Below are 22,961 nucleotides of genomic sequence, written 5' to 3' on the forward strand. Positions count from 1 at the left end.
TAGTTTGCTTTGGTTTTAATTATTACTGTACACCTGAATTTATTATTAAGATGGTGTTGTCCTCTTAAGATAGTGTTATTTTATCGGTTTTTCCACTGGGTTGTCAATAAATGGTTTAAGAAGGCTTAAGGGGCATCTGGGTGTTTCAGTCATTAAGCATCTCCCTTCAGCTCAGGTCATGATCCCAGGGTTCTGGGATCGAGTCCCACATCAGGCTCCCTGCTCAGCGGAGAGCCTGCTTTTCCCACTCCTACTCTCCCTGCTTGTGTTCCCTCTCTCTGTGTCAGGTAAATAAATAAAATCTTAAAAAACAAAAAAAAAGGAAGAAAGAAGACTAAGAATCCCTCTCACATCTACTCTGCCACTTCAAATAGACACAGCCTATATAAAATGGTGTGCAGCATACAAAAGACAATTGTAAAACCCCTAGCCACCAGCTCCATCTCTACTACTACTATTTTGTCTCTCCCTGATGGAAACTGCTGTGGTTACCATTTATATTCTTGGTCGATCACAAACATATTAAAAGAAGTCATGTAGATAGTAATTTAAAGATTCTAGAAAACAATCTTGAAAAACATATTCCCATTAATGTACTTTCTAAGTTTCATTATTTTAGGGAGAAAAGTTTACCATTTCTTCATCTAATCACTTTAATCTCCGTGATGAAATGAAAGGAGGTTAGTATTAAGTTCACATTCTCATTACCATCTGGCAGTTTAAGGACCATGGAGTAGAAAGACTGATGAAAGTAATGAGATGTTTCTTTAACCCTTCTGAGAACTACTATATCTAGGTCTAAACCAGTGTAGGAAAAGGAAATAGAAAATGTGATTAGCTGCCTAAAAGTGAGTGCCATCCATTTTAGTGCATTTCAGCAGTTAATCAGCTTGTCCTAAAACTGAACATGGCATGTCTGCCAGGATGGGGAGGGGAGGCAGCCGACAAGTTTGCCAGACTTTGTAGTGACTGAATTGTTATTATGGTTTTCCTCCCGGAGGCTTCACAATCTATTTAATAACAAATCAGTCTAATCTATTTGTTGCATGGCTTTGTCTAGTCTCCTTTCATGTTACTCCACTATGAAATAGGGGGGAAAACACTCTAAAACTGAAGAGGAAAAAGTCTGTAGGCTACAGATTTCACAGCCAAAAAAATTTTATGTTAAATAATTATACATTTTATCCACTGTCACATAGTTTAGATGTAACGTTTGGTTTGCATTAATAGATTCTTATAATCCAAGGAGGAATGTCTTTAGGGTATATGTGTGTGTTTCTTTTAGCTTTTTTTTTTAATTGGAAAAGAACAAGTAACAGCCAGTTATTCTAGCATCCTGTGATGTGTCGTTTCTGCTTCAGAGCAAGTCAATTAAAGGTTGATCTACCTCCACCTTTAGTTACAATATCAGTAATGGGGCTATTTGAGTCACAGAGAAAATTCAAGTGAAATTATCAACCATGATACAAGAACTTAGGTACTTAGGAAGGACAGAGAACAGATCTGTATCTATTTTCTCCGTGGCATTAGTAAAATACTTCCCAGTAAAAACTTATTTGAAAATAGTGAGTAAAACAGTATTGTATTTCTGTGAACATAAATACGAAGGTAGAGGTTATATTATTGACAGAACTAGTACATAAGTCTAGAAGTTAAAACTTGGGTGAACTTTGCAACCATTAATGAAATAATTAATATATCTAGATCAGTAATTATCGACAGCATCTGAACCCATCCATGTATCTTATGTTAATATTGCAAAATGGGAAACAGTCAGAAATTTTAGTATCCTGATGTAACCCAATGGGAGGACATGACGTCACTTGTGACGTATTGCCCCCCAAATTGTTAGTCCTCTAAATATAAATACCTAGTCATAAGAAATATGAAGCCAAGGGAACATGTTAAAGGACAGTGTGCTGATGCCATCAGTCAGATCCAGCCTATAGGCAAATGAAATAATTTCAAACGGGAAAAAAAATTAAGAGAGGGAGAATGAAACTAGGCATTAGAAGAGATGTTTAGAGACCTAACAATCAAATATAACTAGTGGAACTTGATTTGGTTAGTTTCAAACAAACTATTTTTAAAAACCAAAACAGGGAATTTGAATACTGACTAGTATTGGGGGTTCCTTGGGGTTCCTGGGGTGGCTCAGTTATTAAGCTTTTGCCTTCAGCTCCGGTCATGATCCCATGGTCCTGGGATCCAGCCCCACATCAGGCGTCCTGCTCAGCGGGAAGCCTTCTTTTCCCTCTCCCACTCTCCCTGCTTGTATTTTCTCTCACTGTCTCTGTCAAATAAATAAAATCTTAAAAAAAAAAAAAATTACTTTTCGAGGAGCCTGGGTGGCCCCATCAGTTAAGTGTCTGTCTTCAGCTCTGGTCAAGATCCCAAGGTCCTTGGATCAACCCCCTCATCGGCCTCCCAGCACAGCGGGAAGCCTGCTTCTCCCTTTTCTACTCTCCCTGCTTGTATTCTGTCTCTCACTGTCTTTCTCTCTCTCTGTCAAATAAATAAATAAAATCTTTTTAAAAAAATTTTACTTTTAGGGGAGCCTGGGTGGCCTACTGGTTAAGTGTCTGCCTTCAGCTCAGGTCGTGATCCCAAGGTCTTGGGATCGAGCCCCACGTCAGGCACCCTGCACACTGGGAAGCCTGCTTCTCTCTCTCTCTCTCTCTCTCTCTCTCTCTGTGTGTCTCTCTCAAATAAATAAATAAAATCTTCTTTAAAAAAGCATTTTGCTTTTAATATTTTAGGTATGATAATGTTGTAAATATGGTCTTTTTAAAATATCTATTTAGGGGTACATCTCAAGTATTTATTAGTGAAGTAATACGATGTCTGAGACTTGCTTCAAAATAGTAATTAAGAGAAAATAGTAGGTGAGGGTAGAGATGAAATGAATGTGATATGTTCCTTTTTTTGATGAAGCTGGGTAATGAATACATAAGGGATTTATTATACTGTTTTCTTTTTTATTATATGCATGTGTGTTTTAAATATTGTATAGCAAAGTTTTTAAATGCTAAGTGATTCAGCTCCTTATTTTCTGACTGAAATTATGGATAAAATTTGTTTCACTTTTATAAAATTAGGATGGTTCTATTTCTTAGAATCTGCTCGGTAGATGTTCTCTTTAATAGTTTAAAGACTATTTAAATTGCATAGACTGGGAATCTGTAAGGCGTGCTCCACACAGTTCATGCTGCCTTCTCTGTCAATAATGTTGGCTTGTTATGGCAATGAATGGGAGGGGGAAGTAAAAGGGATAAAGAAAGATAAAGCTGATCAGCCCTTTCTTTCTGTCCTGTTGTAAACCATTGTTCTTTTCATTCATATCTCTCAAAAGAAAACTGCTGGCCATTAAAGCTAGGAATTTAACACAGTCTTGCCCAAATACTTTTCCATGTCTGTTTGCTGTGGAATATACCTGTTAAACTACCGAACAGTGCTTTTGTGTTTTAAAGAGAATTTACCCTGACCGTCCATCATCATGATTGTTACTCCTTTTCATTTGTTCTAATAGGCTTTTATCTTTTTCATTCTTCCGTTTGGTAGAGTGAAATCCTTCACACTTGACTGTGGGGGATAAACAAAGAAGGGAAGAAAACAAGGTTAGGATAAAGGATGTGTGACAAATTAGGGATCCACAAGAGCTTTCAGAAGATGTTAAAGCATTCTAGAACCACTTTCCTAAGTTCCATAGGTCTTACTATGTAGACACATAACATATGCCATGTCAAATGTTGACTGTATCCTTGTGTCCATTTTTTTTTCCAGAACAGTTACTGGTGATCCTTGCTCTGTACTCTCTCTCACGTGTGAATTCATTCCTCCTTCAGCACTAAAACAGCTATTTATGGTGCTTGCCCATGAATTAAGAACTGAAAATGCTGTAACAGTGAGAAACACTTTTTTTTCAAAAAGCAAAGCAGAAACTTAAGAAATATGTTCTTTCTTTTCATACCTAAAATGAAAATAAACATTTTTTTCAGAAATTAAACTTTACTGTTCCTAAAAATTAAAAAATAAATGTTTACATTGGTAGTCAATGGAAAGAAAGTGAATCGCATTCTTTAGACATGCCAAATTTTAAAGTGTCTTTATGTAGAGAGTATAAAGAATTGTATGTGAATAAATCATTTGCTTTTGAATGGCCAAATAGGATAAATAATCAAGGGGAGTGTATGTTCAATAAAAATCTGGGGCTTATGATCATTTAAAAGTCCTTTTAAGTAAATTTTTAGATAGGATTTTCAAAACAATTAAATCCTAAAGTAAAATAATGAAGTTGTATGCATCATAAACAAAGCTATTTATAATGACAAGTTTTAAGGGGTTTGGATGCCAGCCAGCGTGTCTTACTACAGATCTACTGTTTAGTCCATGGTCATTCTGCACAGTCTCATGCAGAGCAAGTAGAAAAACAGGACCCTTTCCCTGCTTCCTACCAGTGCCAGCTCTTTTAATATATATATGTAAGATTTAGGGGCAACTTGGTGGCTCAAATGTCTGCCTTCTGCCCAGGTCATGATCAAGCCCCGCATTGGGTTCTGGGATCAAGCCCTGCATTGGGCACCCTGTTCAGCAGGGAGCCTGCTTCTTCCTCTCCTTCTGCCTCTCCCCCCAGCTCGTGTTCTCATTTACTCTGTTCTCTCTCTCTTTCTCAAATAAATAAGTATCTAAAATATATATATAAGATTTAAACTGTTTTACACATTTCTAAGAGTATATTTGTGTGTGTGTGCTTTTCTTTTTTTATTTTAAATCTTTAAAAATGTTTTTCACTTTTTTTTTTTTTTTTTAACCTCTAAAGGGTTTTTGGAAGAACGGAAGTGAGGGAGACAATAGCAGTTGTTAGACCATGGATGCAAACAATTTGCAGTAGCCCATCTATTCCAAGGCTGACCCTCGGCCTTAGTAGCACCCTAAGTTATGGCAAAATACTTAGGAAAGAGAGCCTAGTGTTGTATTTAACCATTTTACTATTGTCATCTCACTTGCTTTCACTCTTTCAAATGTCAACTGAAATGTTAGAAAACCTTTCTATTCTGATTTCCACCTTTACTGGTTGGAACACCTGTTCTGGGCTGGGCTTAAACAGAAATCATGCTTCCTGTATAATTTATGGGGATACCAGAGGGAACTGTTTGTTTCATTTTTGTCTACTACATCCTTTTTGATCTTCCCCTTCCCATATGGTCTTCTGGATCTTTTATTCATAGATTCAAAGCACTAACACAAAATGCTTTTGTCAAAGAATATTTAACATCTTCTAAAATGTGTTTGCCTCCAGACCCTATGAAAGTTACTTGACTTGTGAAAGGACTAGTATTTTCTGTTCCTTTAATGTTTTGGCTCTGCATTAAATACATAATTTTCTCTTTAGGAGACTGGTTGGAATATTATTTGTTTGTATCTTACCTTTTCCTGGAATTCATTTTACACAGCCATTATAAGAGCCCCAAAATATGATAGAGTAGCATGGGGAAAAGTGGAATGAAGAATTAAGAAAATAAGGGTAAGAATGAATAGAGCCAGTAATGAAACCAAAATGTTCATAACAGTGGCTGGTTATATATTCTACTTTAAACTTGCTAACAGACAATGAAAACCAAGACTTTGCTGTCTCTATTACTCAATGATATTTTAAAGACAAAAATTATAAAGCACATTCTGAGAGTATAGCCATTTTTTTTTTTCAGGTAGAATGTCACAGAGGGAATGTATGGGTCAGACTGTAAGCCTTAGATCTTTCCCACATTCCATGAGCTGTCAGTCCTACACCTCTATGGCCTTCTTGTTTGCACCTTCTGTTGGTCATACAGGTGATTGGGTGTTGATTGTGGATGGGTCAGCCCAAATCCATCCACACTCAAGAAAATGACTCAGGGCTCATGTCCTGGTGCTGATGGGTCAGAAGCAACTACATCCTACATGAAGGACATCATTTTTCAATCGAGTGCCCTTTCTTTTCTCTAACCTCAGTATCACCCTCAGATCATATAAACAATTGTGAAAAGAGATCCTTTGGCCTGTCTTCACTTGTTATGCCTTGCTTAGTCCAAAGGCATAACAACTGTATATAGGTATATACCATATAGGTACAAGGTATATACCATTTCAGGGGCATTTTAGAGTCATAACACACAAAAAACAGTAATAAACACCATTACAGGTATGTTGTCTGGTTTCCCTTTTCCTGACTCCTGAGCAAGTGGTCCTCTCTTAGGAAGCAGGAATCGGTTTCCACTCAATAGAGAATTGTCCAGGGTCGGATACCATAATAAAAATACAGAAAGGAACTTCAGTCCTAAAAAAAAAAATTATAAATTTAAAGGAAGAGTTTTTGTTTTTCTTGAGATTGTGAACAGACAATAAATTCAGAAGAAACTCTTAAAAAGTAGTTAGATACCAAAAAGGATTGCTTTTTGAGTATTATTGCAAAGATATTCTTATTGTCTATAGGCTAGTGATTTCTCAAACTAGGGTCCTCAGAGCCCTGTTAGGACAATAATATAGTAGATGGGGATAGCTGTTTTCCTTCTGGCTCCCCATCTCTGCATCAGCCAGGGAAAGCAGTTCACTTTCATTATCTGTTCTACATATTGGCCTTTCTACCTTTGACTTACTGAGATAGCCTAATAGAAGAATGAAGAGCTATCCACATCTGTCTTGGGCAGAACAATCATAATATATTGTTTGATTTTGTCTGACTGCTCTAGTTGTTCTGGTGGTAGGATAGAGAGTCTCTTTAATGTAAAGGATCTATTTCCTTTGTTTGTTTGTTAGTTAGTTTGTTTGTTTAAAGAGGGAGGGGTGGTGAGGGGGAGAGAGACTCTTAAGCAGGCTCCATGCCCAGCCCAAAGATCATGACCTGAACTGAAATCAGGTGTCAGTCACTTAACCTACTGAGCCATTCAGGCACCCCTATTTCCTAGTTAATTATTATCTAACTAAAAAACATGAGGTACTTATTTCCCAAACATAGGAAAAATGAAGCTAGTTATAAATATCAGTTACCTGTTGGTAGGTGCTGTAAGTTCTTGGAACATCAGACACTGACTTATAGCGTTAAGTTCTTGGTTCCATCTCAGTCTTCTAGACCCCACTTTTCACCCTGCTAATGGTGAGTGTAAAATAAACTCAAGGGGGTGAGAGAAATTTGACCCACCTGCATGGTGAATGTTTTTAAGACCTTGGGACTACCAGGTGCATGGGTGGCTCTGTCAATTAAGCATCTGCCTTCAGCTCAGGTCATGGTCCCAGGGCCCTGTGTCAGACTTCTTGCTCAGCAGGGAGTCCGCCACTCCCTCTGTCCCTTCACCTGCTCGGCTATCTCTCTTGCTCACTCTCAAATAAATAAATAAATAAAATCTTTTTAAAAAAGAGAGAGAGAGACTTGGAAAAGACTTGGGGCTTCCACAGACATTATATTCAAGAAGTAACATTCTCAGGAATTCAAGAGCGCTCAAGACAGCTAAAGCACAGAATGAGCTCTATCTACCTAGCCAAGAACTCACAAGACACCAGTAGAATATTTGTAAATGCATTAAGAGAAACAGTGTAAAATTTTAACTGTGCTGATTAAAAAGGATGTCAAAGCAATACTAAGTTGAAATAAAAAAGATTTAAAGTATATTATGATATTTAGGGCGCCTAGATGGCTTAGTCAGGTTAAGTCATGCGCAGGTCATGCTCAGGAGTCTAAGATGAGCCCCTGTGATGGCCTTTGCACTCAGCAGGGAGTTAGCCTGAGATGGTCTCTCTCCCTCCCACCCCACCTGGGTCCCGCCCCCACCACTCACACACTCTCATGTGTGCACATGCACACTCCCTCTCTCTCTTAAATAAATATTTATTTAAAAGTATGCTATAATATTATCTCCATGTCATAATTGAAGATTTAATTAAAATTAAAGAAGACATAGAAATTTGTGTTCAACAGAATGGTTACTCATTTGAGGGAGTTTGTTTTAAATTTATCTTGTAACACTCCCACGTAGAGACTAAAACTTAACAATCATTAGTAGTTATTTTGCCAGATTCCTGGGGTAGAAAATCCTAGGTGCATAATAGGAAATACGGGATGACCTGGGAACTCTGGAGTCCAGAGTCCATATCTAAGAAGATTATGATACATTTCATTAAAAAGCAATTTGTAATGCCTAGAGGAATAACAAGGTGCTAAGTAATTGCAATGTGAATTCATTGCCAAAGAGTAAAAACCCAAACAAGACATTTTTCTTTTTAACTGAAAAATGGACCTTGGAATCAGTTAACAAGTAGACTTATAAATATTAGAGCAGTAGATTATAAAAGGAAATTACAGCAAACTAATATAGAGAGTCATTGGAATTTTTCACAATGGATTTAGAATCTGAAAGATCTATATATTTGCTAATGGAATAACCCCAATTAATAGAGTAATAAAGCCCACCCAATAACAAGTGAAAAAGTTGAAAGGTAATTTTTAAAATAAGCAAATCACAAACTGGAAATAAGACAGTAATGAGTTGGTAGAAAAAGACAAGTGCAATTTCGAATTTATTTTAGCTACTAGGATCTTATCTGTAAACATGTGGTAGTTCTTGAAGAGTTAAGATGTGCGGAAAAAATACAGAACTTTTGTATGGATCTCAGAACTTCTAGTCAGAACTCAAAAGAGTAAAACTAATAGTAAAAATAGTTAATGAACATATGATTAATGAGTGTTCATCTGTTAATTACCTCTGTTCAGTAAAGGAAGATCAGCTAAGAATTGTTTTAGAAACATTGTGAAAGAATATGTTGTAATAGTGAAATAAATAGATCAGGTCATGCTCCTAAATTGGGATGGTTTAAACAACCACATGAAGACATTGTCATAACACAAAGGTGAGAGATTTTCGTTTTACTTGGATATGTCGAAAATTATGTTGGTGGTCTCCCAGACCTTCACAATTTTTGAGCTGTGACAATTGAAGCGAACTCTAGAATATGGCAATACATTTCATACTTCATATGTCTCCCACTAGAGCCTTCACATTCAAATTTCTACCTGAGTGGAACTTACTGCCTCTTGATAGGTGAGTTAGGAAAAGAGCTAGATCTTGTTTTTTGCTTTAAGACAAATGTTTCGCACTTTGGGTTGTCACAGATACCTGAGTGCTTCTTCCATCAAACGCTGCTGTGCTTGTCAGGGTCCTCTCTTAAGGTTTCTGGCTTTAAGAACAGCCTCCCAAAAGTCTCTTGACACCTTCTTGGCTTTGGGCATGTGATCCAGTGGGGGGAGTCACACAAGTGCTGTAATGAGTATTTATAAGATAGTTGTAACCTGGAAGACATGGAGTTTGTGTCTTTTCACTATTACAACCCAACATCCAGTAATGTCTGGCACTCAGTAGATAATCAGCAAGTATTAACTGGATTCATGTTAGATGTACAATAAACATCTTTTCTATAAGATACAGAAAGAGCCAAATCAAGGAGCCAAGGGGATCTGACTCCTTCATAGAATAGAACAGTTTCTAAAATTTACATAAGATTTACCTTGAAAAGATTAAAGAGTTAAGATTAAGATCAGCTATCAGTTATTTAGAATCCTATTCAATGCTAGTTGAAAAACACAGAATTAAGACACAATCTTTATCCTCAAGAAGACGGTCATAGTTTGGTGACTATGCTTAATATTTGAACTATTAATGAGGGTTCTATTTAAACACATATGTGCACGTGTGCTTATAAAATTTCTTGATGCAGTGGTTTTCTTTTTTTCTTCTTCTTCTTCTTCTTCTATTCCCCTTCTCCCATTTTGCCCATCCCTCACTGCCCTCCCATCTGGCAACCATCAGTTTGTTCTTCAGATTTATGGGTTTGTTTCTGTTTTTTATTTGTTTCTTGTTTTGGTTTTTTTTTTTTTTTTTTAGGTTCCACATGTAAGTGAAATCATACAGTATTTGTCTTTCTCAGACTTATTTCACTTAGCATAATACCTTCTGGGTCCATCCATGTTGTCACAAATGTTAAGCTCGCTCTCTTCTTTTTTTCTTATGGCTCAGTAATATTCCTTTGTATGTATGCACCACATTTTCTTTATCCATTCGTCTCTCAGTGGGTACTTGGGCTGCTTTCATAATTTGACTATTGTAAATAATGCTGCAATAAATATAGGAGTACATATATGTTTCCAAATTAGTGTTTTTATTTTCTTTGGGTAAATATCCAGGAGTGGAATTACTGAGTCATGTATTAGTTCTATTAATTTTTTGAGGAACCTCCATCCTTTTTTCCACAATGGCTATACCAATTTGCATTCCCACCAGCAGCGCACGAGGGCTACTTCTCTACATTTTCACCAACACTTGTTATTTCTTGTCTTTTTTAGTTCTAGCCATTCTGACAGGTGGAGGGTGGTATTTCATTGTGGTTTTATTTTGCATTTCCTTGATGAATAGTGATATTGAACATCTTCTCACCTGTTTGTTAGCCATCTGTATGTCTTCTTGGAAAAATGCTTTCCGGTTCTCTGCCCATTTTTAATCAGATTATTTGGGAGGTTTCTTGGTGTTGAGTTGTGTGTGTTCTCTGTATATTTGCATATTAACTCCTTAGCAGATAGCTATCACTGGCAGATATCTCCTTCCTCTCAGTAGCTTTGTTGATGGTTCCCTTCACTGTTAATATGGAGATTTTTTTTTTTTTTTAATTTAACAAACAGGTAAGTTTTATAGTTTGACTATGTTCTAGTCTCAGGCTGTGGCCTGGTTTTCTTTGCAACAGAGAAGTAACTCTTGGGTTCTGTTCCATTGAGTGTGTCTTGGGAGAGTAATGGTAGTAGCCTGCACTTACTTCTAATAAGAAGAACCCCATCTAGACCTAGGAGAAAGAGGGGAAAGACAAAGTAACATTACTATGTGGTATCATCAAACTCTCCACTGCCCCCTCCACTCCTGCTTACCGATAGTGTCCACTAATACAGGCTAGCCCACATCAGACACAGTAGAAGGAAACTGGGGACAGACTTAAGTAAACCATTTTTCAAAATTATTCCTAAGTGATACAGTGAAAATAAACTTTTTATTAGAATATTCAATTTCATGGGTATATAACGTGCATATTGTAACAGGGTACCTTTATATGCCATTCTAGAATTTGTATAATTCTGAAAGAATTTCCAGACTGTTTCTACACATTCTATCCCCAAAATAGCATTGGTAGCCTGAAGCAACATGGTATGTGTGGGAACTGCAAGTAATTAGAAGTGCCTAGAACGTAGACTTGTGTGGAAAAGGGGTGACAAGAAGGAACCAGCTGGCAGAGGACTGCCTAGGGCATACTGAGATGTTTAAATTGTACCCTCTGTGGATCTGTTACCCATCAGCATCACAAGAATGAAGTCAGCCCCAGAGGTTTGAAAAATCACTGTAGCAGCATCATGGAAGAGAGCCTGAAAGGGTGAGAAGTCAGAGCCAGGAAAACAAATTAGGAGAGTTGAAAGGATGATCCAGCCAAAAGACACTGAGAAGATTAAGGCCTGAATGTGATAGTAGGGATGAATTCAGAAGGTTTATGTTTTAAATGACTGCCACGGGCCAGATGCCTTAGCATCTGGAAGTCCAGCTGTGAATAAGGCTGACTTTGCTGCCTTCATGGAGCTTTCCACACTGGTGGGTAGAACACAATAAAATGATTCCATGTTCTTCAGTTTGAGTGACTAGGTGGTCATGATTACGTGGGAGTTGGTTTGCAGGGGGCGGTGAGGGAAGAGTTTCAATACGTTGAACACAAAGTGTGCCATATCCGGTATGCACTTGGAAGTTCAGCTTTAGAGTTCAAGAATGAGATTTGGCCTCTTTTCAGAGGGCCCGTTTGTATTTGTTTTCAGTTGTAATTCTTCATTTTATGGTATCATTAGTCAGGGGTTTTGGTAGCAAATGGAAGCCTCTCTGACTTGTAAGTACCACAGGAACTTACTAAAAGCTTTTTGGTATCATCTTGGTGAAATCTCTAGGAAGGCCAGAGAACCTCATTCTGAGGGAGGGTGTCTAGGAACAGTGCCCACCGCCACTGCTGGGTCCACTGTAGATGCCCTGCGCTATACCACTGCCACCCCCTCACATGGCTTCCTACAGACCCTCAATCACTGGTCCCCCCCCTCCCCGCAGAGGAGTATGAGCAAACATGTTCTCTGCCTTGTGGGACAATCCAAAATAAGCAGGGTTTTGAAGACACTGCACAGCCATACATGTCTAGCAAACATATTTTTGCCTCCATTTATGTCTGTGAAATGAAAAACATTTAATTTCTGAAGTGTGTAGAATTTTATAGTGGTTTACTTCAGATTTTTATGTAACATTGTGATGAAGGTATGGTGTCTTCCTTAAAATTAATATTGTTCACATTAATATATTAATTTGCTGGTGAACTTGCTTTTAATTGTTCATTGTATGACTAGCCAGTCCCAAACTTATGAATGGATTTCTTTCTAGAAGGTTGTTGATAATTAAGTCATTAGAAATTTTGAATGCATCTTCCACTGAAACAAAGTTATCGTGGATGATTCAGTTCTCATATTTTAAAATGTGTTTTACATTCCAGCGGAAACTCCTAGAACACAAGCTACTTGGCGTCTTCAGATAAGAAGTGAAAGGGAGTGGGATGGAATCATTTGTGGGCACGGTGCCTATAGACACATTGTAGACAGTCAATAAAAGTTGGGGAAGTGTTTCTAGGACTAGATGGTTGGAGAGAGGAAGGGAAGAAGGCAAGTATAAGCCTGTTGCTAATATGGAGCTGCCTCTAATTGTTCTAATAAAAGCAGGTTACATTCAGTGACTTATAACAGCATTTTAAAGTTACACATATTTATTATCTAATCCCCAAATCCCAGAGTAGTGAACAATTTAAGAATCATTTAAAATGAGTGTTTCAGGGGCGCCTGGGTAGCTCAGTGGGTTAAAGTCTCTGCCTTCGGCTCAGGTCATAATCCCAGAGTCCTGGGATCGAGGCCTTCGTCAGGCTCTCTGCTCCGCAGGGAGCCTGCTTCCTCCTTTCTCTCTCTCTGAGTGCCTGTCTGCCTACTTGTGATCTTTGTCTGTCAAATAAATAAAATCTTTTTTAAAAAATAGAATAAAATAAAATGAGTGTTTCAAAAGAAAATACACTATTCTGAAAAACATGACCAGTTATAACAGAATTTGTAAGATTAGTGTGAAGTAATTGGGCTGAATATACAGTCTTCAAAAAATACCATGGAACTTTTTGCTCATTTTTAATCCCAATACTAGTTTATTTTCCTAATGATTTTTATCTTTTACCTAAAATAGATAAGAATATTAACTGAGGCTTTTGTTACCTTCATCTAGGAATGGCTATTTGTATTTTTTAATTTTTTTTAAAGATTTTATTTATTTATTTGACAGAGAGAAAGATCACAAGTAGGCAGAGAGGCAGGCGGTGGTGGGGGTGGGTAGCAGGGTCCCTGCTGAGCAGAGAGCCCGACACCGACACACCGGGCTTGATCCCAGGACACTGAGATCATGACCTGAGCCGAAGGCAGAGGCTTAACCCACTGAGCCACCCAGGCGCCCCTGTATTTTTTTAATTTAAATCCAAATAATTAACACATAATCTATTATTAGTTTCAGAGGTGGAGGTCAGTGATTCATCAATCTTATACCCAGTGCTCATTACATCACCTGTGCTCCTTAACGTCCATCACCCAGCACCCACTCTCCTCAAGCACCCCTCAGTGTGTTTCCTGTGATTAAGGGTCTCTTATGGTTTGTCTCCCTCTCTGATTTTGTCTTGTTTTGTTTTTTTCCTCTCTTCCCCTGTGATCTTATGTTTTGTTTCTTAAATTCCACATCTGAGTGAGATCATTTGTATTTCGATGACCCTGACGGCCTTTTCAGCAGTAAAAATGCTGTTTACCTAATTGAGGCTATAGGAATTTCCTACCTAGAGTGGAGGAGAATAAGTTGATCTGGTTGAGGAAAGTAAACTGATACTTTATATATACCTGATCATTCAGAGCAATTAAGAACTCTATTATGGGTGCTTGTGTGGCTTACTTAAGTGTCTGCCTTCAGCTTGGGTCTTGATCTCCACATCCTGAGATGGAGCCCTGCTTGTCCCTCTTCCTCTGTCCCTCTATCCTGCTCTTGCTCTCTCTCTCTCTCCTCTCTCTCAAGTAAATAAATAATAATTTTTTTTTAATCTTGTAAAAAAAAAAACAAAAACTCGATATTACTTCTACCCAGTTTGTTGCAACATACATACATTAAGCATCTGCTGTGTGTGAGGCAGTACAGCAGGCACTCGACATGAAAGGATGAGCAAAATAGCCACAACCTTTTCCCAGTTTGAGCAATTAACATGAATTATATTCTGTGATCTCTAATTATGGGGATAAAAATCTTATAAAGGTATTTCATTAAAGTTTATGTAAGTTTCAAACTCAGAAGAAAATTTTCATAGTATTCCCATGAAACTGGAGGTATAGTAAACATTTCTGGATGGCAGTTTAATTTATCACATATTTTAATATTGGCAGACCAGATAAACATTTTGATAGGAACACAGATGGGTAATATCAACCTCAGTATTTAGAAAGCTAATTTAGACAATAGAATGAAATAAAAAAAACAGATTCAAGAAAAGTTGATTCCATGTAGGGAACCACTTTTGGTGTCACAGAATGTGATAACCAATCCTCAAGAGAAAGACAACAAATGTGCCCTTACTGATATTTGACCAAGTCAGCATCTTTTCCTGTCCCATCAGTCCCTTTTGAAATCAGGAGTGTGCCAGGTAAAGAGCTGTCAGCAGAGTGCTTAAGATTTGAATTAGCTGATTGACTCCATTCACTGGGAGCCTGTCCCCTCCCTCCACTCCCCAGCTTGCAGCTAGTTCAAGGTCCCCAGTGGAAACTGCTTTGCCTCTGACAAAGGAAAGGCAATTCACACACAAAACTGAAGTTTAGGGAATTCTTAACTGAATCTGGTGTTTCATTAACCACTTAATGAATTGGGGACATATCAGGGGCTTAACAAGAGCTTAAAATCTTAGAACTATAGCACTCAAAGCATTTTTCCCTTCTTCTGTTCCAAATCCTTTGTTTTATAGTGTTTCCTTAAATCCAAAGTCACATGCCTTTTACTGAAATTTAATACACTCCAAAAATCTGTCAATATATGCTTTTTTTCTGATTTCAAAAAAGTATAAATGTTTAAGAAGAAAGAGAAAAACACTTTAGTTGTACTCCACAGAAATAACTGTTGTTAACACTTTGGTTTTTATTTTTCCAGACTTCTTTCTAGGCATATTGTATGTACGTATCTGTACGTGTTTAATGCAAAAATGGCATCAGAAGCCCTTCTGCCATATATAGTAGTGAGAATCCTACTGTGACTTTGGAATCAGGCCATTCTGGGTTTAAATTTCAGCAGTTATGGTTAATAGCAAAGATTTGGGCCAGTTTGTTTACCTGTAAAATAAAGATGATAATGTATCTATTCATAAGGTTGTTGTGAATAATATAAAGGAGATCACTGAAGTGAAGTACTTCATTAAGCAAATGTTTGATAGTCCAGCCTCTTGTTCTCTTGCTCCTGTGTTCTACCACACTGTCCCTTAACACCCTGCTTTCCTGTATTTGGGGGGTGGGGAGTGTGAGGCAGAAGGGCAGGGAAGCACAGATAATGTTGGCACAAATTTATTAAAATTTAAATTTATTAAACTCTGTTAAGACACATGGCTAAAATATGCTCCCGGATTTTCAAACCTTGTATTTTTGATATATTTATTATATGACTTAAGTTTTATAAGGTAGCATTCAGTTCAAACTAAACCTATTAACTTTTGTGTATTATAGTTTCTAGGGCTTCTTTTGAAAATAACTAAAATGAATGAAGTTCTTAACAGCCTTTCGGGTCCTTTTTGATGTGTGTATACATATAGAAGTAATTTGTGTATAATATAGATGTTCTTTTTAATGTGTATACAATTTACATAGTATCACAAAAAGCAACATAATATGTCATAAGTACCATGAATATCATAAATAGTAATACTATTTTATTTGTCTTATCCAAGGGGAATTTATGTCACTTAATAATTTGCCTTAATTTTCTAGTAGAAATAAAGTTTTGCCCCAAATTGATATGGAAGGTTAAATTGTCTAAAAATTAACTTAGTTAGAAGCGTAGCTTTAAATTTTGTTTGAGATTTTTACTCTTTTATGTAATAAAATGTGAAAATTAAATGTTTATGTGCAAAATAGGCCCACAGTTAAGTTTTATGACAAAGGAAGTAAATGTTCCATTTTTTTTTTCCCTTTTCTCTAGCTCAACTGAGAAGTCATTTCCTTGGAGATCAACAGGTATGAGTTTTTATCATATAAATCTTTATGTCTTAAACACACAACAAGAACAGTTGCATAGCATGCTTTCTCAATTTACTGCCTCTTGGTGAAATAAGCCAAACAAAGCCTTTACCAGTGACAATATTGAGCTACCTTGATTTGAAGTAATTCTTAGTTTACTAGATTTTTTGAACATTATGAAGTAGGTTTGTATATGTCAGCTATAAAGAAAGTTCAAGCATTGGACATCAACGTATCAATGTTATAATCACTGGACACTAATATCAACTTATATTACCTAAATATTTTCTTTTCTGTCATAAGAAAGTACAGCAGTGCCCTCAAAAGTTACAGCATCATTTGGGAACGTTGGCTAATCGTTTATCTAAATCATGGTCTCTCCTTTCATAGTGTTTCTCACACTCAAGAGAAGAGTTGCCTTAAGCATTCATATTCTTTATGTATCCAGATATAAAATATATGGTAGCTTCTAATATAGTCCAGAAGCTTCTTATGTAATCTCCTTTTTACCCCAAGTTCATTTCATAGAAAGGATGAATTACATTAAGGAGGGTGTCTGCCACTTTCACAAATATTTGATGTCTTCATACTCGCTGTTAATTCATTGTTTGTCGAGCACCTGCACCAGGGACCCAGTACTGTACACATCGCTGGTCACACAGTGATGGGCACAACACGTGCACGTTGCTGCACTTCCTGTGGCACTTACAATGGGAAGGACCATGTCATCAATATATAAATGGTAGAATGGGCCTTGAGATATAAATACTTTGACAACTTTTAAACGAGTTTTGAACTTGATTAGAACTCAAAAATCACCAAACGCCTGGTATTTCAGTTTACCAGAACCTGTTATCGGGATCTTGGTGTTACTCATAGTGCATACAAGACATTCTGCTATTTTATAAAGAAGCTACTCCCAAGAATTGTAGCTTTTTTTCAAACCAAAGACATACATAAAGCTACTTAGCACTAAGACTCATTAGCAGTAGTTTAATATAAAATCAGGTCACGAGATAATAATGCGGTTAGAAGCCAGAAATAATCGTGTGGGAAACGTTGTTGTAAATGGACAACCTACTTCTGAGATAGCTTTGCAGAGAAGATGGGACTGGAGCATAGGGTTTGACGGGTAGCCAGGCTCTGGAGAGTGCTTTGTCACTGGGCAGCAGAGGAGACAGAAATGTCACACCCAAACTTTTAAAACTGGTTTGGGAGATGGTAAAATGTGGAAAGTTTAGATAGCCACATCAGTTCAAATTACAGAGATGTGTAAATACAACTCTAAATTGAACTCTCCTTTAGCTCATGGGGCAACACTGGAAATTCTCTGAGCAAGAAGTCACCTGACTGAAATATTCCTCAGGAGAAATATCAGAACTGTGTAACTATTAAAAATTGATTTGAAGAATTTAAAGAAAAATGCAAAGCACACAGTAGTGCATTTGGTACTTGGTTATAGCAAAAAATTTACCACTTAATGTAAAATTCTTACAGTGCATGTAATAATGCAATAGTGCATCATTAATTTATTCCAGAATATTTCTTGAGAGCCTTAAACGGTTGTCTAGCATGTAGTTGTCAATGTTTAAATATCCTTGTCCTCTTAAGTGCTTCAAGCCTAGTGGAGGTATATAACTCTATACACTCAAAATTTGGTGGTGGTAGGAGCTATAAAGGAAAACTACAGGTGTATATATCATATTTACTGATATTCCCTATTTCTGGACATTTGAGCTGTTTCTAATTTTTACTGTTATAAATAACATTGTGGTAAATACCCCGTATATAAAATTATATCTGTACCTTTGATTTACTTTAGGTTAGACTTTTAGGAAATAAAATATTATTTAGAGTATATGAGCATGTTTTAAGGCTCTTGTTATGGGTAACCATGTTGCTTTCCCGAAAAGACTGTATTATTCCTCCCTCCCTTTAGGTATATAACATTGATCCTCTTGTACTTCCTCATTTGACATCATCATTTATATTTCCTTCTAGCTACAAAATACTAAAATCTCCTATACATTGCCCTTTTCTGTTGAGTGGTAGTGTCTGGTAGGCGAGAACTCTGTGCAGCCCAAGGCTGATGGCTGTCAACAGTCAGGCAGGGAAAACCCAGCCCATGCCAGGTGGTTCCACATGAGGGATTTGATTTGGGAGGTTATGGTTCAGGTGCAAGTTGCAAGGTCTGGGAGAATTGAACAGCATGCTGAAACACCCAAGAGACTGATCATACCTGCAGCTGCTACCATTTCTAGGACTGAGGGGGCAGTGGGTTAAGTGGGGTCAGGGGCGATTTCCAGCATTAGCTGGACACAGGAAGGAGATAAAGCCCAGCCAGAAGTGCTGCCTAGAGCAGAGCAGGAGAACGTCTGGCTGAGCTGAGCTGCAACAGGCAAGTGGTGTGGTTTCTCACTACCTAAAGCCAGCCAGGCGCAGGGTATAAATGTGTTGATTTACATACAGAGAGAATGAACTGAGATCAGGAAGGACACATAACCGAGAATGAAATATCTGGGCCCTTGGTGTCCGTTCTACCTCCCCTTCTTTCCCCTCTGGTACTTTTACTCAGTTTCAGTCATTTGACCACCACCCTCGTGATTTACTCATGAGTTAAACATAGATATATTATTATTTATGTATGTGTGTGTGTATTGTCCAAGTAGCTCCCTAAATACGTTAGCACTAGGGAAATACAGCTCCAGTAATTCATCTGTCTTCAGGACAGCTATATTTGTAAATCACACCTAATAACTATGTTTCATCTCTTAGTTTTGTCAGAATACACTCTTACCCGAACTCCTGTTCAGAGCTGGCAGGTGTTGCATTTACATACCCTTATTTTCTCTTGGGGGAAGAGGAGTGTATTAATCTTCAACCACTGCCATCACAACTACTATTTACTCCACTTTCTATTATTTAAACTGTATTAACCTTACTTGCGTGTTTCTCGAATTTGCCTACTTTTCAGCCATACTTAGGACATTTAAGTTGTAACTCTGGCAATAAGCTACAAAGATAAGGGTAGAAAATTGAAATTTGATTGTATGCATAAAAGTAAAATCTGATTTGTTTCATGTTTCTTTTCCTCAGTAGTTAGAGGTGTCTTTAGAAGTTTGACTATAAGTAAATAATGGCATAAAATGGAAGTTTTGCTGCTACTTTCCTATAAAGTTTAACAGCTATCTTCTCTTTACCACATTGCATGCAGAGATACTAAACATATTAGAAAAATCATCTCATTTTTAGAATTTGGCTGTCCTGGACAGAATAAGGGGCAGGGGTGGCTTAAAAGTAAAAATATAGGGGCGCCTGGGTGGCTCAGTGGGTTAAGCCGCTGCCTTCGGCTCAGGTCATGATCTCAGGGTCCTGGGATCAAGTCCCACGTGGGGCTCTCTGCTTGGCAGGGAGCCTGCTTCCTCCTCTCTCTCTCTCTCTGCCTGCCTCTCCAACTACTTGTGATTTCTGTCAAATAAATAAATAAAATCTTTAAAAAAAAAAAAAAGTAAAAATATATATGTATTTAAAAGGTCTTCGGTCCAGTCCATGTTTAGCTAGATCTTTTTTTTTTTTTTTTTTTAAGATTTTATTTACTTATTTGTCAAAGAGAGAGACAGTGAGAAAGGGAACACAAGCATGGGGAGTGAGAGAGGGAAAAGCAGACTCCCTGCTGAGCAGGGAGCCTGATGCGGGGGCTCAATCCCAGGACCCTGGGATCATGACCTGAGCCGAAGGCAGACCTTAAGGACTGAGCCACCCAGGCACCCTGTTTAACTAGATCTTGACAAAAGTAACATATCTATTCAATTTTCTTGGTTTCTTAAATAAGAAAGGATTGCATGAAAAGATTTAGGATTCAAAGTCTCTTAATGTTCCCCATTTTTCTTTAATATTTTGAATGTTTTCCTAAATATATATATACAAAGGTAGAGAAATTATCTATATGTATATTACAAATATATTACAACTATTACATATATATTATATATTACAAATATATATTTGTAATATTTGTAATAATATATTTGTATATATTTATAATATTACAAATACATATTTGTAATATTTGTAATGTTTTATTTGTAATATTTACAAATATTTGTAATATTTGTAAAATATATTTGTAATATATATAAATATATTTGTAATATTGTAATATATATTGTCATATATATATGTGTGTATATATATATATATAACAAATTTGACTTGAAAAGCTGGCATTTTAAAAGCTTTTTAGCAGTCAGGTGAATTGTTAGTGGAGCCGTGGTTTGATCAGTACCTGGGAGAGATCCTTACCTGTTCAGGTATTTTCAGGATGGTACATTCTGTTGAAACGCCAGAAACGGAGAACAGCTGCTGAATTTTGTTTTTAAATAGCTAACTTACTGCAGAGTCATTTTCTAAGGAAGAGCTCAGGATGCCCTAGGCAGAAAAGATTTCCATTGCTTGTGATTCATTTCAGCAGTATCCCTTTGCTCATTTGCTTGAGTTTGGTTGGTCAGTCATTTGGTTGGTTTTTGTATGAGGGTTGGTTGGCTGTTTGAAAGTAAAAAGCCAAAGCTTTTTAAGCTTGGTGCTCAAAGAGATGACTTCCCAAAGCATGAGGAAGAACTGTCCACTCTGCAGAATATATCTGTGTCCTCCGGCAGTTTGAGAAGGAATCTTAAGGAGAAGCTTCCCCAGAAGGAATAAAGTTGTCTTGAAGCATTTATGCTTTATTGTTATCTTGCTTTACTGTTCCTCCTCTCTTCATTGTTCTGTATTTTCTAGCTTTCCAGCATTACACATATACTGTCTAAAAACATAGATGCGCATCTTTTTGTCTTTTGTGGAGAGAGTTTATCATTTTCTGTTTTGGCTCAGTCTTTTCCCTAGCCTTGCATTTCTTATAACCTTGCATTTTTGTGTTTTTTTAATGTATGTTCTGCTAAAAATGAGTGAGGAAGGAATGTTGTCTTAGTGTTCCTTCCTATTTTCTCTTTTATTAGTGTTCCATTTTCCACCAATCACATCTTCATATCTCTTAAAAATTTATGCATTTGTACAATCTCTTCTGTTCTGCCAGAATTTGAGGTAGCTTTTGAGAACACAGACAATAAAATAGAAGATAAACACCATAATCATGAAAATATATAATAAAGTCATAGGTAAAACCCTGAGGAAAGTGAGATGCATATATATTCACATGTAATTATAATGTTTCATGATGGAAAATATTATACAGAGTAGCTTTTAAAGAAAAGGAAAAAAATACCTCAGGCTTACTTCTCTTTTAAAAAAAGCACACCAATTTACTCACACACACACACACACGCACACAAAAACACCACCATACATAGTGTGTGTTACCTACCAGACAGAAGCTGTTGAAACCATAAATTGAGTCCTTTTGTTAAAGTGTTCATTGGTTGTTACTTAAATCCTCCAGCCATATCCTGTAAAATGAATTGTACCACAAGTCACAGTTTCACAGTTTTTCTGTTCCAGGGAAAAAAATTACTAGAGTCTAGGCAGTTTCCAGTTTTAGTACTTATGTGTAAAATGAGGGGCGGGGAGCAATATGGCATTAGCAGGAGAATCCTAGCCTTCCCTCCTCACCACCACACCACCCCTCCCACCTTCCCGCCACCTTCCCTGCAGCTTAAGAGAAGGAGCCTCCTTCCAAACCCAAGCACACTGTCTGTTCCCGCAGGCCAAAGAATTAGGCTCAGTTGCACTTGCGAAGTAGTCGTAATAGCAGATATTAATGTATGTTAAATAACTGGTTGGGAATTACCACTCCTAAGAAAGTAAAGAAGCCAAAAGATGAGAGTCTTTCTGAAAGCAACAAGTTAGCAAAAGACGCAGGCAAATCAAAGTAAGGGGAATTTCTGGTTGACCTAGAAAGCATTAAGGGTAAAGAGACTTGATTGAGTCTTTTATAGTAAGTAATAAGTAGGAAAGAAAATATTAATGACTTTAGTTGAGAGTTGATATTTGATAATAAATACGAAAGAGAATGAAAAAGATTGTGATAAAATAGGAATTTTAAACTGATAAGATGATTTAACATCACAGTGCCACATCCCTTTGCTGAGGAATATGTACTGGAGGGCCACAGTTTTCACACACTGTCCATTTAAATCATTATGTGGTATGTGGTACATACTGACAGTAGTAGTTCATGTACACTACGAAATTTAAGACTTTATTGGGATTAGGTTTTGCATTTTGTTTATATATTTAAATTTTGTTCCAAAAGGAATGGACACAAGTTTCTTCCACTGTGGTGGGTTAAAACAAACAAACAAACAAAAACATAAATACCGAAGATTAAAGAGGAATGAAAGACTAGCCCTAAGTCAATTTATCTTTCTTTTTCCCCTCCATCTGAAGCAAGTAATTTACAACACAAGAAAGCATCAGCATATCAGGAGATAAGACACAGACTTAAATGGGGACACTTTCTGCCTCAGTAGAAATGTAACCGGTTTATGAAGGCGATAGAATTGGAAGCTATATTATACATGTTCCTAAATAGGATATTAGATTAGCAATCATGTATAAAGGACCATTATTTTATTGAGGATTTTGGATGTTATGATTT

The 22,961-nt window shown here is 37.0% G+C and overlaps 1 protein-coding gene and 1 long non-coding RNA gene across 10 annotated transcripts in view; one reads left to right on the forward strand and one right to left on the reverse strand.

The window, feature by feature from the left end:
- Positions 1-22,961, forward strand: part of PKP4 (plakophilin 4) — a 244,260-nt gene that overhangs the window by 147,885 nt on the left and 73,414 nt on the right. For all 8 annotated transcript variants that reach the window (XM_032355642.1, XM_032355648.1, XM_032355646.1 and 5 more), the window contains exon 4: positions 16,332-16,366. In XM_032355642.1, the coding sequence (XP_032211533.1) occupies positions 16,332-16,366 (35 nt within the window). The remainder of the gene's footprint in view (positions 1-16,331; positions 16,367-22,961) is intronic.
- Positions 1-22,961, reverse strand: part of LOC116597651 — a 39,974-nt gene that overhangs the window by 5,995 nt on the left and 11,018 nt on the right. For both annotated transcript variants that reach the window (XR_004288721.1, XR_004288720.1), the window contains exons 2-3: positions 21,729-21,810; positions 3,480-3,582 (exon numbers count right to left, since the gene is read on the reverse strand). This is a non-coding gene — a long non-coding RNA (uncharacterized LOC116597651). The remainder of the gene's footprint in view (positions 1-3,479; positions 3,583-21,728; positions 21,811-22,961) is intronic.

Source organism: Mustela erminea, chromosome 8 (assembly GCF_009829155.1).
Source record: "Mustela erminea isolate mMusErm1 chromosome 8, mMusErm1.Pri, whole genome shotgun sequence".
In the NCBI taxonomy this organism is placed as follows: Eukaryota; Metazoa; Chordata; class Mammalia; order Carnivora; family Mustelidae; genus Mustela; species Mustela erminea.